The sequence below is a fragment of the Diabrotica undecimpunctata genome, chromosome 5 (assembly GCF_040954645.1).
Source record: "Diabrotica undecimpunctata isolate CICGRU chromosome 5, icDiaUnde3, whole genome shotgun sequence".
Lineage (NCBI taxonomy): Eukaryota > Metazoa > Arthropoda > Insecta > Coleoptera > Chrysomelidae > Diabrotica > Diabrotica undecimpunctata.
This window is the reverse complement of record NC_092807.1, coordinates 11,677,132-11,694,276: the sequence shown is the minus strand read 5'-3', so window position 1 is coordinate 11,694,276 and position 17,145 is coordinate 11,677,132. Positions and strand designations below refer to the sequence as shown.

The following is a 17,145-nucleotide window of genomic DNA, read 5'->3' as shown; positions in this document are numbered from 1 at the left end:
ATCAAATATATTAATTTAACGTGCCTAAATTAAATGTGACTTAAATCTATTAAATATTATATAAGTAATTGTGTATAGTTTCGTAGTTGGCATTAAAACCTCTTTAAATTGAAATAAAGAAGGTGGAAAGTACCTCTTTGCTTTCTAAATATTATTCATTATATTAAAATATAAAAGATTTGCATAGCACCGGACGAAATTAGGAATCTTGTTAAAGTATAAATCCATTATTTGGAAGAGTGATTCATCGTTTAAATGCCGAATATCCTCAAATTTAAATGTACACAGTGGCCGTCGAAAACTACCCGTTTAATTTGCGTTTTCTCATAAGAAATCACATGATGTATAAATAGTACATTATTTATTTGTGCTTCTCTATAGCATAATTGACTACGAGTTGTCGTATAGTATAGCCGATTCTTGTTCACAAGTAGCAGTTATGGTCATACAAACCTGAATTCTTCGACGCAGCGATTATTACCGTCATAAAAATACCAACAAATGAGTTTTTTCAATCGTAAAAAATTGACCACAAAATTGTAATGTAATAAATTTTATTTACATGTTCCGTTTCGTTACATATTTAACTTTATAAAATAAAAATCGATATTTTACATTTCATTCCGATTCTGTTTCAAAGACTTGGCAACTTGGGGATTTGTAAAGCATCGCAACGGTAACACCGCCGCCCTTGCCGAAGCAAGAAACGTTCATTTATATAGGCGGTGCTGGCGGGAGTGCTTTTATTGTATTTTGTTATTACATTTTGTGCGGTTGAATTTTGTGGTGATAAACCGGGTGTTATTGGAGTTTGTCGTTTTATAGCGAATTTTTAGTTATATGCTGTGATTATTGAAATACAATGAACGAACAACCAAGTTGGTCCAAGTGAAAACAGAAAAATTCTGATGTTGATTAAAAAATGAAAATCCGCAAAAGAGACACAAAATGTTAACGTCAAAAGAGAAGGTAGTGATACGATATGAAGGAATTGTCAGCAGAAAAATGGCATCAAATGTTAGCTAAGCGGTCGACATTTGTAGCAGTTTATTAAAAGTATCCGGTCGCTGTATTTATCGTGTGCTCAAAAATACATCAGAAAATAAAAAGCAAGAAAAAGGTAAAACTAGAGGTAGAAAAAATATTGTACTGGATGATGAGACAAGTAGTTTTATTCGGCGAAGAATTTATTCATTTTATTTTCGAAGTGAAATTCCAACACTAAAGTTCTCAAGAGCTCGAAAATGATTACTTCTTACTCAAGATATCTCGTAGAGTATCAATCAGGACTATGCGCGAAATTATCTTTCGATATGTAAAACGCAACAGAAAAAGTATGTTATTAGAAAAAAAAACGAAATTATTGTGTGGAGAAGAACATATTTAAAAGAAATACGCAAAATTCGCAGCATTGGCCGGAAAATATAATATTTGGATGAAAGCTGGATTAACGAAGGTCATACAGTTGGAAAAGTTTGGCAAGATTTAAATGTCAAAAGTAAACGCAAAGCATTACCCATATACCAAGTGATACAGGGTTCCTAATGATGGCTTGCTTCAATTTGAGTCAAGAGAAATATGAGATTATAATGAAGAAATGACAAAGCATTTCAGCGCTGGTTTAAGAGAATCTTAAGAAAATTAGAACCTGGTCAGGTCACGTCAATAAACGTTTTACCGTAACTTCTGCCACATCGGGTAGCATTAATGAGCATTCTGTAAATTTATTTGTTTTGTATAGTTTTTTGCTTATGGCATTCTGTATTTTTAGGGGAATGTTGGGAATAAGCCACAAAATATTTATTCATATATTTAATTTACTTATGTTTCGATCTCTATATCCAGAGACCGTTTTCAAATATACAAATGATAGTTACATTTATTTTTCTATACCTTTTTGCTTGTGGCGTTCCGTATTTTTAGAAATAATCTTGGGAATAAGCCACAATATATCTATTTACATGTTTAATTTACTGACGTTTCGATCTCTATTCCAAAGACCATTTTTAAAGTTAAAAAAAAAATAAATAATAAAAGATTATGTAAATATATAGCTAATAATAATAGACAACTAAAATAAATATAACTATCATGTATATCTTTGACAACGGTCTTTAGATATAGAGATCGACACGTCAGTGAAAACTTGTAAATAAATATATTGTGCCCTATTTCGAACAAATAATATTTAATAAATGTAATATAATTAACGTTGAAATAAAAGTGAGTGTACGCCACTGGATTTCCATACGTCTCTCCGCACTTCTTTGCCTTCAAACAATGAAATCACTCTTCCAAATAGTGGAATTATAGTATAGGAAGATTAGCAGAGCACCGGTCGAAATTAGGACCATGAAAAAACGAGAAATACAAAAATAAAACAAGAGATTTTTAAGATAATGAGAATGTATCTCACCTAATTAAAAAAAGGGTCTTCGGACGAACAGAACAGATGTAACATGTGTTACATTCTTGAGCTACAGACGGGAAATGAGTATATTTGAAAATGTAGGTATATTTATATTGGCAAAAGAACTCATTACTATCATCATTAATAGCTATCTCATCAAACGCCGGATGTATGCCTTCCTTAGGTGTGTGCTTTAATTTCTGCTCGTTGTTTTTTGCATCCATTCATGACCAGCCATTCGCTTGATGTCATTACTCGATCTGTTTTGAGGTCTGCCTCTACTTCTCTGATTTGCTTTTGATCGCCATTCAACAATTCGCTTCTACCAACAGTTGTCTTTCATTCTTCCTATGTGTCCTGCTCAGTTCCATTTTAACATGGCAATCCTTTGTATTGCATCTGTCGCTTTTGATCGTCTTCCTATGTCTTCCTTGGATTTGCGATCGCTGGTTGAGCATTTTTTGTTCCATAGCTTTCTGAGGCACTTGGGGTTTGTGGACTATATTGTTGTTAAAAGTCCATGTCTCAGTTCCAGGTATCAAAACTGGCAATACGTACCGATCGATAGCTTTTGCATGTAAAATATTTGGTAGGTTTGATTTAAATACTGTTTGCAATCTTCCAAATACTGCCCATGCTAAGAAACATCTTCTATTTAAATCAGCCTTTAGTTAGTTCGATTTTTTGTCCTAGGTATATATACGACTCAACCTTTTCTATATTATAATTATCCAGATTTATATTCTCGGTATAACTAGAGATTCGTTTGTTCTTTAGTTAGTTTTTGCTAGATTAATTTTTATCTTATTTATTTTGATTTTATATTTAGGTCTAATAGCATTTCCTGCAGTTCTTCTCTGTCTTTTGATATTAACGCAACATTATCGTCAAATCTCAGATCGTTAAGGTTTTAGCCGTGTTTCGTCACTCCTTTATTTGCCCATTCTTAAGTACGAAATATATCTTTTAGAGCTTTAGAGCTAAAGTAAATAGCTTAGGTAAGATAGAATTTCCTTGTCTAACCCATATCTGTAATTTTATCTTTTCTTTTTTTTCTTTTGTTTTTATTTGCGATGTTGCATTTTCATATATATATATATATATATATATATATATATATATATATATATATATATATATATATATATATATATATATATATATATATATATATATATATATATAAACTAAGGTACACTCGAAGAGTGGTGGGTTTTTCGGTCAAAGTGGAGAAATAAAAGACAAAGAAGGTGGCTACTTCATCTATTTATTGAAGACGTTTCGCTTTCTGCTCAGAAAGCATCATCAGTTCATCTAAAAAGAACAATATGAAACCAAACATCCATAGAGAAGTTACAACAAAAGTGTGTTACCTTACAAAGACATGTAGCAGTCAATGATGTTAAAAATATGAAAAAACTTACGAAACTGGACATTCAGAGTTAACGTTGTATAAAATAATTAATTGAAACTAGGTATAGTTTGCAATTTAACAAAATTAGCACAGCAAAAGAACATGTGATAAACATACATGTATAAAAAAGTTATTATAAAAACTTAAGTAAAAAACATTAAGGTTTATTTTAAAGTGTAAAGAACTAAAAAGATCATACGAATGCACTTCCAACAAATTTATTTAATAAATTAGATTTTAATTTTAACTTTAGGTAACATTATAAGTTATTTAAGATTAATAGTAATAAGATAAAATGAAGTTACCAGTCTTTAGCTTACTGAGTCTCGCCGATAAATGAATTTACAGGTTTAACACCCACGCAAACAACGTGAAGAGAAATGGCCTTGAGGTCAAAATGACATAAACAGCAAGGCAACCTACCAACCTCTATATAATAAGGCGGTATATTCAAAAAATGTGATAAATTTGGTTGACAGCTTGTCGTTAAAAAACCAAACAATGAAAGGAAAAGGTGGTTAAGATCACCATTTACCCCAACAGTGATTGATCTGTCAACAAAGAACAAAGCATGCGAAGTCAATCCAAAATATCATATATTATAATATTATGACGTCACTAGTTAGCCAGCTAACAGGTGAAGATTAATACAACTTCCACAGTCCAAAGGTTCAAACATTTAGGACCGTAATGAAAAAGATTCTATGAATCAATTTCAGTTTAAATTTTATCAAACAAGTTCATCAAAAAGAACAATTACTTAATTATGTAAAAGTGATATTGACAAATATTAATAAAATGTAAGTTGATAAATCTTAGTTAAGGAAGGAATAATTTATTTTATTTTATTTTTATTTAAATTTATTATATGAAAATATAATAACAAAACCCCAATGTGGGACCAAATTTAAGTAAACAACATATCAAGCCTAATTCTGTAAAATTAATGCATGATAAATTTGACTCAAATTACTAATGTCGGTTCTCTTATTAAGGGTATTAGGATGTTTTAATATTGAACACATTTCTAAAAACTGTCTTTTAACGAGATTGCGTTCAGTGCCAAGAATTTTAACTTCATTAAAGTTTACTTTGTGCTTAGTGTTGATAGCATGTTGGGCAAGAGCACAAGTATGCTTAGATAAATTAATATCACTGCGGTGTGTCGTAAGACGCCCTCTCAGTGATCTCCCTGTCTGACCGATGTAACATGAGTCACACTCAGCACAAGGTATATGATATATTACATTAACTTGATTTATCGGCGAGACTCAGTAAGCTAAAGACTGGTAACTTCATTTTATCTTATTACTATTAATCTTAAATAACTTATAATGTTACCTAAAGTTAAAATTAAAATCTAATTTATTAAATAAATTTGTTGGAAGTGCATTCGTATGATCTTTTTAGTTCTTTACACTTTAAAATAAACCTTAATGTTTTTTACTTAAGTTTTTATAATAACTTTTTTATACATGTATGTTTATCACATGTTCTTTTGCTGTGCTAATTTTGTTAAATTGCAAACTATACCTAGTTTCAATTAATTATTTTATACAACGTTAACTCTGAATGTCCAGTTTCGTAAGTTTTTTCATATTTTTAACATCATTGACTGCTACATGTCTTTGTAAGGTAACACACTTTTGTTGTAACTTCTCTATGGATGTTTGGTTTCATATTGTTCTTTTTAGATGAACTGATGATGCTTTCTGAGCAGAAAGCGAAACGTCTTCAATAAATAGATGAAGTAGCCACCTTCTTTGTCTTTTATTTCTCCACTTTGACTGAAAAACCCACCACTCTTCGAGTGTACCTTAGTTTATTTTGGATTGACGGTCGTACTCCTTTTCTCGATATATATATATATATATATATATATATATATATATATATATATATATATATATATATATATATATATATATATATATATATATATATATATATATATATATATATATATATATATATATATATATATATATATATATATACGTAATTATTTTTGTATATCGGTCATCAACTGGATTGTTCTTTAAGGCATTAAGGATTGTCCAAGTTTCTATGGAGTCAAATGCCTTCTCGTAACTTACCATAGCTATCCAGAGTGTTATATTGTATTCGTTTGATTTTTCCATTAGTGTTCCCGAGGCTGATAACTATCCAGATTTTTGTTAGTCGCAAAGACAATCTTTACAAACAGCTTATACATGACTGGTAACAGGCTAATGGATCTATCTTCTTCTTCTTAAAGTGCCTATCCGTTCCAGATGTTGGCGATCATCACGGCTATCTTTACTTTGTTTATTGCAGCGCGGAACAGTTCAGTGGTAGTCGTGTTATACCACTTTCGTAAATTTTGAAGCCAGGAAATGCGTCTTCTTCCCGGTACTCTCTTACCATTTACCTTCTCTTGGAGAATCAGCTGGAGAAGGCCGTAACGTTTTTGATTTCTCATTACATGTCCTAGATATTCTAACTTTTTAGTTTTGACGGTCATGAGAATTTCACATTCTTTCCCCATTCTACGCAGGGCCTCCACATTAGTAACTCTGTCAACCCAGGATATACGTTAGATGCGCCTATAACACCACATTTCGAAAGCTTCGAGCCGATTCATAGATGCAACAATCAGTGTCCACGCTTCCATTCCGTAGAGCAGAACTGTGAATATGTAGCAGTTCAATAGACGGCATTTTATTTTTAATGATATGTCTCGACTGTTGAAAATGGTTCTCATTCTAACGAATGCTGCTTTTGCTTTTATTATTCGCTGTTTAATTTTTGTTGAGTGGTCCATTTGCTATTTAAATTGGTGCCTAGATATGTATATTGCTCGACTCTTTCGATATTCTGTTGGTTGATTGTAAGTTGAGCGTTTAGTATTGGTTTTTTACTTATTGTCATAAATTTGGTTTTCTTTATGTTAAGAGCTAGTCCGTATCTGTTGCTGACTTCTGTTATGCGATTTGTTAATATCTGTAAGTCATTCAGATTATCGGCAAAAACTATAGTGTCATCTGCATATCTAATGTTATTCAAACATTCACCGTTTATTAGTATTCCTTTCGCACAACCGTCTAAAGCTTCCTTAAATACCCATTCAGAATAAATATTGAACAACAATGGAGACAAAAGACAGCCCTGTCGGAGACAGCCCTGTCGTACTCCACGTTCTATTGCAATTTTATCAGTTAACTGGTCTTTTTTGATTTTGGCCGTTTGATTGTAGTAAAAATGTTTCTGATAATTCTAAGATCTTTGTTGTCAATTCCAATTTCTTGCATTAGAGTCATTAATTTGTCATGTTTTACTCTGTCAAATGCCAAATGGGTCTATAGTTTTTTAATTAATATTTATTTATTTTTTTTTATATTCGTTTGCTTTTTTAAATATCAGTATTAGAAGAGCGATTTAACCAAGCTGTGGATACTTAAATAAACACAAAACCTACCTAGCCTAAAATAACGGTTTACGGGCAATAAAGCTGAGATAATTATTATCAAAATAAAGAAACAATAAATACATTGAAAGTTACACCATTAACCAAGACGTACAAGAATCAAACCAAGAATCCACAGCACACTTTTTAGTTACGTATATTTTTAATTTAAATTTTTTAGGAAATAAGAATAAGCGGTTAACACTGATAAAAATTAGGGTAAAGGCATGGGTAAATTTCGATATGTAATTTTACTGAAATTAAAGTGTCTTAAAACTACGGGTATATAGAAGTATGTAAGTTTATGATAACTTTTTCTATTTTAGCAAGAACTTCTTGAAACTTTTGGCCTAAATCTACATCGAATAGAAAAGGACGTACAAAGGTGTGATCGCAACTATTGGTACTTTATGGAGAAAGAAAACTTAGATAAACTAAGAAATGTCATGTGCACGTGAGTACTATTTGTGTTCGTTCAAATTAAAGATTTATTTTCCTCTGTACAGTAAGGGTATAAACCCTAACATTGTAATGTTATATAGAATATCTTAAATCATATATGTTGTCAAAAGTGGGTCATGACGCGAGCAGTTAAGTTTGGATTACATACACTTATTTTTTTATACACAGCCTTGCCTTATATCACGTAGATTCAAAGTCCGATAGGGTAACCCTGAGAGAATATATAAAACGTTAAAGAGATTTATTATTGAACTATTATTGTATAAACAAAAAGAGAAATCAAACGATTTCTGCCTAGCGAAACCGAATTCAAATCTTAACCACTGTGTTTCCAAAAATTTGCGAAACAAACAGCTGGATAAATTACTCGGCAACGGAATCTAAAATTGCATTCCACAAGCCGTTCATCCTGGTCAAGATTCGTAGTGAATTCAGTTTCTGGTACTTCAAACGAAGTAAATAATAAAACAGAATGACGGTATTAGATTTTTGTTTCGATACAGTACAGCGACAACCGCTGATACGTATTTCGACCTCCTTAGGTCTCGTCAGAACGGTATAGGTATATATTAAGATTTGAATTCGGTTTCGCTAGGCAGAAATCGTTTGATTTCTCTTTTTGTTTTTAGATGGCGTAGTTACGTCCGTATATAGTTATTTTAATAACTATTATCTAGGACGGGAGAGATTTTTGTTTTGGTTCAGAGCAGTGACTATACCGTGACTGACGAGACCTAAGGAGGTCGAAATACGTATCAGCGGTTGTCGCTGCACTGTATCGAAACAAAAATCTAATACCGTCATTCTGTTCTATTATTTACTTCGTTTGAAGTACCAGAAACTGAATTCACTACGAATTTTGACCAGGATGAACGGCTTGTGGAATGCAATTTTAGATTCCCTTGCCGAGTAATTTATCCAGCTGTTTGTTTCGCAAATTTTAGGAAACACAGTGGTTAAGATTTGGATTCGGTTTCGCTAGGCAGAAATCGTTTGATTTCTCTTTTTGTTTTTAGATGGCGTAGTTACGTCCGTATATAGTTATTTTAATAACTATTGTCTAGGACAGGAGAGATTTTTGTTTTGGTTCAGAGCAGTGACTATACCGTTCTGACGAGACCTAAGGAGGTCGAAATACATATCAGCGGTTGTCGCTTCACTGTATCGAAACAAAAATCTAATACCGTCATTCTGTATTATTGTATATTTACTGTTCGATATGTGTACATAACGTAAAAAACTTCTCGTAGACATGTAACAATGCACGTGTATAAATCTAAATAAAATATAGTGGAAAGTTAGCGATTTTCTTGAGTTCAAGAGTTCACTCTTTTTACACCTTAAGGACCAATGTGACATGGCGACCCTGCCAGCCCTTTGTTCCCTTTAGAATCTACGAAGACAAGAATAAGAATGGGAAATAACCAGAACAAGGAGAAGGAGGAACAAATATTCATAAACCAGGCGGGAAATAGCGGAGGCACCACAGCTAATAACGAGTAAGGTAACAACATATCAATTCCAGAGATACTGGTGGTAGTAGCATTTGCCCTAGCTTTCATATTCGCCTTATAGTTGCTGTACACTGGCGCAGGCAGTTGGAATGACAAATCCGACGGGTGGTGACCAAATTAACGGAGCTGTTGGGATTGGACGCTAGATTTCCAGGAGCATCTACAACCAGCTAAGAGAAACTGTAAAGGACAGAAACCTGTGAGTTAATAATTATGCATACTTGTTTTACTGAATAAAGCAGAAGAATTATGAATAATCTTCTTCTTATTCAAGTGCTATCCCCGCGAAGGAGGTCGGCAATCATCATAGGTGTTCGGACTTTTGAGACAGCTGCTCTGAAAAATTCATTTGATGTACATCCGTACCACTCTCTCAGGTTGCGCAGCCATGACATTCTACGCCTCCCTATGCTTCTCTTTCCTTGGATCTTTCCCTTCATAATCAGTTGGAGCAAGGTGTATTTCTCTCTCATGAATAATAGAAGAGTACAATTGATTAATTTTAATTAAAGACTTTCTATTTGTAAATAATAATCTATAAACGGCTATAAATATTCGAAAATAAACATTTAAACTTTTGTTTTAGTGTGTTAATTGATTCAGTTTAAATTTAAAAGTGACAATTTGACCAACATAGCACAAAAATATACACAAGCACAAGAACGATTCAGTGTTGTATTTGTATGTTCTTTTCCACAGAAATGTATTAAAATGAATGATTTCTATCGTAACTGACAACAAAAACTAATTATCTTCGTACCTAGTCCCTAAAATGATAACAAGGCTTTGTGGATGTTTAGTAGTTATTCTTGTTCTTTGAAAATGGAAATTCAAAAATCAAGTCGATGGAATATCGGATACCCGTGCAAAACAAATTATTTTAAATGTATTTAATTATCATCAGAGTGGTGAAAGTGTTAGAAGTTTAATCGATAAAGTAAGTGCTATTTGGGAGTAGGCTCTAGTACTATTTCTAAAATACGCAAAGAAGCTGCTGAAGGAGGACTACGGCCCGTAAAAAAAAAAACGTGAAAACTTACCAAAAGTATAGTGAACAGCAAAAATAGGTAGGCTTAGATGGGCTGGACATGTGTCAAGAGCAAATGAAAATTACCCACCCAGACGAACTCTATTATCGGTCCCAGTGGGAAATAGGAGTAGAGGCAGACCACGACTGAGATGGAGGGACGGTGTGGACGAGGACGCAAGGAAAATCGGCGCGGCAAATTGGCAACGGTTGGCGATGAACAGAAACGACTGGCGAAATAGACTGGGGAAGGTCAAGGCTCAACTAGAGCTGTAGCACCACTGATGATGATAATAGTGAACAGCAGAATGTTCACTTACGACGCAATAGTTCATACTCCATTCTGCGCCATCGTGCATAGTTTTTTCTTTAAAAATTTACCGCCGATATCGAACAAAGTTTTTTGCACTGATTAAAAAAGAAAAAGATTTAGCAAACATGCCACGCACAACAATGTGGAGTATACTCCATGAAATGAACTTTGTTTTTTTGGAAACGAGGAGTAAAGTCGACCATGACGAATGGGCCGATATTCTGAAATGGAGGCCTCAGTATTTGCGTGAGATAAAAAAAATCGTTCCCAAAGATACACCTTCTTTTATTTGGATGAAACTTGGGTGAATGTCGGACATAGTGTATCCAAAGAATGGGAAGACCTCTCAGTGATTTCAGTCAGGGATGCGTTTGTTAAGGGTTTATCAACAGGCCTAAAACAGCCGACACAACGAGGCCCCCGATTTTTATAGTGCATGCAGGTAGCGAATTGGGCTTTGTAGAAGGTGCTGATTTTGGATTTTAGCTACAAAAACTCAGCGAACTATCAGGAAGAGATGGACGGTCCTATATTTAAACAATGGCTTAAGGAAAAGCTGCTTCCTAATATTCCAGAGAAATCTTTTGTAGTGATATGTGATTTCCAGTGAAGAAATGATTCCGACACAAGCGTTTAATAAATATCAAATTAAGACATGGTTGCTGGAGACAGATATCTTTTTTGAAAAAGAATATAAAATCAGACCTTATAGAAGTCGTAAATACATTCAAAGAAGAATACATAAAATATAAAATCGACGAGATGTGCAAAGAGAAAAATGTTGCCTTTCTGAGATTACCTCTATACCTTTGTTAGTTGAATCCAACTGAAAATGGTATGGAGTCAAGTCAAAAGATATATTGCCTCATACAGCACAGTGTTTAAGACCGCCGAAATGGAACAATTAATCAGAGATGCATTTTTTGTAGCAACAGTGGACAACTGGAAAAAGTATTGTAAACTTGCTATTGGGAAAGAGCAAAATTTTGGGTTATTGACGGGTTGGTGGACGATATTGATCCTGTGGTAATAAATGTGACAGTGAAAGCGTTGACAGTGATACCGATGACAATAACAGCGATAACAGTAAATAGCGATAATAGAGAAGATGAGGATGATGTTAATATACAATGAGTAAATTATGTTATAGCGAGAAAATCACCCGCTTTGTGCGAACACAAAGTGCCAAATCCGAAAAGGATGTAAGTAATAGTCTGGCAAAAGGAGAAAATTAGGTAATAGTGCGAAAAATTTCAAATAATTTAACATCCTTTTTAAGGGAACTGCAAGTTATATACAAGAAAAAAATTTTCTGTAAGTAATTGTTGTTATTATCTACATGCAAATGAAATAAAAGTTACACATGTTTTTTATTTTTTAGTTAAATCTTATATAAAGCGTTAATAAACATGTAATGTTAAACAATAGTAAAATTTAGTAGTTTAGTAGTAAAATTCAAGTATTAAACTATACGTATCCGGTTATTAGTACATCTACACAGCGGTGAATACGTCTCTCTCTAAAATGATTCGTATACCGGCAGTCTAGTAGCAACACGTACATGAGAGTTTTGGCAACACAGATCTGCATAAGCCAGATGTTCTGTTCTTAACGTAAAATAAAGTTTTGACACTTGGTACTGAGTTCAGTGAATAGAGTATTAAAAAACATTAAAAAACGTATATATTGATATAAACTATTTTATTTTAGATATGTTTGGGAACACCTCGACATCGGCTACATGCAAGGCATGTGTGATTTAGTGGCACCACTACTAGTAATTTTCAACGACGAATCACTTACATACGCTTGCTTCTGTCATTTAATGGAAAGAATGGTGGAAAACTTTCCCAATGGAAATGCCATGGACTGCCATTTTGCCAATATGCGATCTTTAATCCAAATTCTGGACTCCGAGATGTACGAACTGATGCATGCTCATGGAGACTACACACATTTTTATTTTTGCTACAGGTAAAATCGATAGATATACCTAAATAATAATTTTTTTGTATATGCCATCTCACTTAATTAAATTCTGAGCTTGCTACATAGATGGCGACACTAAAAAAAAAGTTAATCTAATTTAGAAACTCCAAAAAATGTCATAGAAAAACTTGAAATATTTTCAAATATAATTATTTTTATGAACATTTTTTTTTTGTGCGTTATTAAACATGAACATTAATTTGTTGTATTGTTTTTATAATTAGGTGGTTTTTGTTGGACTTCAAAAGAGAGCTGATGTATCCTGACGTAAACGCAACGTGGGAGATAATCTGGGCAGCGCAGCAAGTAGCCTCAACCCATTTCGTTCTGTTTCTTGCTCTTGCCCTTTTGGAAACCTACAGAGATATTATTCTATCCAATGGAATGGATTTTACCGATATTATTAAGTTTTTTAATGGTAAGTTTTCATAAACTGTGAGGATGCTACCTAAGTTTTGGGATATATAAGTGTAAAGAAATATTTATTACATAAAATATCTGCATTCGTTTATTTAATAGAAGTTAATAATTCATCTATCATAATATTTCTCAGAATTTAGTGCCTACAATTTTGAAACTATACTGGTACCGTTTATAGTCCGGCAAAATAAGGATGCAACCTCGGAATGAAAGATAATAAGCTGAAAATTTGCATACGTCTTTATTTTGATGGTATAAAACTTACCTCAAAAGTCTCATATAATCACGTGTCCGCGACTTAAGATATTTAAGGTCAAAGGTCACGAAAATGAGTTTTCTGTAAATATCTCGTTTCCCTTACACTTTATGACATTTAAGGTGGTAAGGAAAATTGTAGAATGGAAAATTCTCTTTAATTTTTGTCTGAAGTACTTTTATGTACCTTCAACCCTTCTTAAGATAGAGCGCAAAGAGTGGGGGACCGCTTACCTGTGTATACGGTAACGCGAAGTCAGCCAGTAGGATTCAATAAATAATAAGTTATATAGTTAATTATTCACTTAAAATACTATTATTGTGATTAAATTTTTATTATTTATTATTTAATAAACTATATTTATAGATATTAATTATAAAATATATATTTTTTATATAATATTTATTTTATTTTTAACAAACATACAATATTAAATGAAATATTTCAAATGAACTTTAATGATATTTTTAACAGCTGTATATACGATAAATTAAGATCAAGTGCAGAATTCAACAATAATCATTTTTATATTTAATTAAATACTGAAAAAATCATATTTATTATTTTTTTAAATTATATATTTATTTATTAATCCAATAATCGATTTATTAAAGTTACAAATATAATATATATTCTTTTATCCCTTTTATTAACGTATGGTTAATACTTTTGTATTAATTTTCTTCTTCATCGTCTTGTTCTTCTTCTTCTTCTTCTTCTTCTTCCTCTGACTGCTCAATATCGGATTCATCATCATCATTCTCGTTTATTAAAGTATCAGAATAAAAATATTCAAGAATATCAGGTGCATATTCACTTTCTTCATTGAAATCATCTGAAGTTGATGAAGCGTTAAGACATGATTGTCCATTACACTGCCCACAAATTAAAGTACATTGCAATCCTGATTTCCTGCATCCGCAATTAGAACCACAACCTTTCTTGCAATTGCAAAATATTGTATTCGGCAGTTCTTCTGGTGCTGGCGGTAATAATGTTGTTATTGGTTCCAGAAATTCATTTTGCATTACCCAGCCGAATTCTTGGGGTTCTAAATCATTTCCCAACCAAATTTGGGTCTGATAATAGACACGAATGATATGCTGACGAGCTGCTGCACTTGAAGGTGGAAGACTTGATAACTGCACTGGTTTGTTGAGTCTTGTTGATTTGATGAACTGGGTGTATCGAAAAGAGTCTATATCATCTTCTGATGTCGTCGCTTCGATGCAGCAATTGAATGTTTACTTATATACACTTTTCAACACTCAACATGCACCATCACAGAAGTCAAAGTATTTAAATAATTTATATGACCGTCATTTCTTTCAATACTTGCAGTTTTTAATGTTTGTAAGCCACGCACAGCACTCACAGAGACACCTTCTGATATTAACTTGTTACAAATAAAACACAAATCAGCCATTGCAATTAAAAATATTCACTCAAAATTATACGTCTGTCGATGCTAAGATGTCCTTTTCAACTGAACGATAAAATAAATTTTTTTCGGTAAAGAAATACTAACGCAGAGAAATAGCTCTACCCTACCATTCCCATCGTCAAGTAAAATATCCCTCCACCGTTATTGTGCGTATATACATAGAAGTCCCAAACTCATTCGCCACGGTGTGTAGAAAGTCATATTAAAAAAAAACCGGTTAGGTCATATATAACAAAGGAGCATCTGCTACAGCTTCGCAGAAACAGCAACCGCCGTACAAGAGATTTGTATTTCGAGATATAATATTCGTAGTAATATGGACGAAAAGTATTTTATTTAATGTTGTATGTTTGTTAAAAATAAAATAAATATTATATAAAAAATATATATTTTATAATTAATATCTATAAATATAGTTTATTAAATAATAAATAATAAAAATTTAATGATAATAATAGTATTTTAAGTGAATAATTAACTATATAACTTATTATTTATTGAATCCTACTGGCTGACTTCGCGTTACCGTATACACAGGTAAGCGGTCCCCCACTCTTTGCGCTCTATCTTAAGAAGGGTTGAAGGTACATAAAAGTACTTAAAACAAAAATTGAAGAGAATTTTCCATTCTACAATTTTCCTTACCACCTTAAATGTCATAAAGTGTAAGGGAAACGAGATATTTGCAGAAAACTCATTTTCGTGACCTTTGACCTTAAATATCTTAAGTCGCGGACACGTGATTATATGAGACTTTTGAGGTAAGTTTTATACCATCAAAATAAAGACGTATGCAAATTTTCAGCTTATTATCTTTCATTCCGAGGTTTGCCCCCTTTTTTGCCTTATTTTACTGGATTTTTACTTAATTTTTTAAAATCATATTACTTACAACATAATCTAATATTTACGTTTTGCAGAAATGGCTGAAAGGCACAATGTACAAGCAGTATTAAAACTAGCCAGAGATTTAGTACTCCAACTTCAAATCCTCATCGAAAACAAATGAACCCGTCAAACCTCTAGATATACTACTACAAAGTTTAAGATTAGAAATAAGTCAAATCAACAAAAAAAAGGTGGGCAATCTACTACACACAAGTAGCATTAGTGGACACCATTAGACTTCTAAATAAATATAATTAGGTTTTTAGTACATCGGTATAGTCCAGTAATTTTAGTTGACAGTGTAAGCAATCTGGGAAATTTTCATTTCATCGATTTTTGTAAAATTTCTCCTCCTAGAGACTCCAATAAAAAAAATAGGTCATGTAGAGGGTCAATGTCATCCCTTCTTAGTCTTAAAGAAATAAAAATAATACAATAAGAAAGACAGTAAAGCGAAAACTGACCATGGGAAATAAAAAAATTGGAAGAAGAAAGCGCAAGAAAAACATACAGTGATAAACTAAACAAAAGACTAAAAATGACTCAAATAGAAAATAAAGATAATGAATTATTTGCATATATTAGTCAATTTTAAATAGGTTAGTAAAAATAAATAAGAGGCTTACTCACAATCTATTTAATTAACTTAGGACTACCTGTTTCGAATACTAAAATTTTCTAGTTATCTTCAGGTCATCCGGACAAGTTAAATAAAATGCTGAAACAATTATATCATTCTGGCTTTACAACCCTGCGTGGGTCTCAGCCTCCTTAAGAATTTCTCTAAAGTCGTCCCTATCTATCGCCTTCCTCCACCAAGCACGTATTCCCATATTTCTTATGTCTTCATCGATGTTATCAAGGAACCTTGTCCTGGGTCTTCCTCTTCTTCTCTGAGCAATGAGTCTATCAAGGAGCGTTTTTCTAGCTGGGTCATTTTGTTCCATCAGCATTACATGCTCTATCCATCTTAGAATATTATATAAAGCTTGAAGCTGTATCGTCTTCTCCACACTCCATTGTCATTCACTGCTTCATAGGTTCCCCTTAGTACGTTTCTTTCGAAACATACTAACATGTTTTCATTATTTTTTGTTGGAGTCCAGAAATCTGATTCATATGTTAAACAGGGCATATTATTGTTTTGTACAGTTTTATTTTTGTATTTGTTTATATAATTGTGGATTTAAGGACAAGATTGAGCCCAAAATAGCATCTGTTACGGTAGTATTATTTTCAGTGTTAAGGAGAGCTCACAGGTATTTAGGATCGTTCACTTGTTCAATGACGTCGTTTTCTATAACAAGTAGTCGTATGATTTGGGGTTGCGTGCTTATTTTTATATACTTCGTTTTGTTGGTATTTATTATTAAACCTATTTTTGTAGCTGATTCTTTGAATGCTACATACGCCTCTCGTACAGAATTTTCTATTTTCCCAACAATATTGATGTCATTAGCATAGGCAAGGATTTGCACTGATTTATTATACATTGAACTCATGGTTGTGATTTGTGACATAAGCCTTACTTTTTCCAGAGCCAGATTAAACAGTATATCGGAG

The 17,145-nt window shown here is 32.6% G+C and overlaps 1 protein-coding gene across 2 annotated transcripts in view; it reads left to right on the top strand.

The window, feature by feature from the left end:
• The window catches only part of LOC140441051 (small G protein signaling modulator 1-like), an 82,421-nt gene extending 65,634 nt beyond the window's left edge, over positions 1-16,787 (top strand). The window contains exons 15-18 of one of the 2 annotated variants that reach the window (XM_072531470.1): positions 7,596-7,723; positions 12,296-12,559; positions 12,799-12,992; positions 15,615-16,787. In XM_072531470.1, coding sequence (XP_072387571.1) covers positions 7,596-7,723; positions 12,296-12,559; positions 12,799-12,992; positions 15,615-15,703 — 675 coding nt within the window. In that variant the 3' untranslated portion in view covers positions 15,704-16,787. The remainder of the gene's footprint in view (positions 1-7,595; positions 7,724-12,295; positions 12,560-12,798; positions 12,993-15,614) is intronic. The other variant, XM_072531469.1, reaches the window with a different exon arrangement.
• Positions 16,788-17,145: the final 358 nt, after the last annotated feature.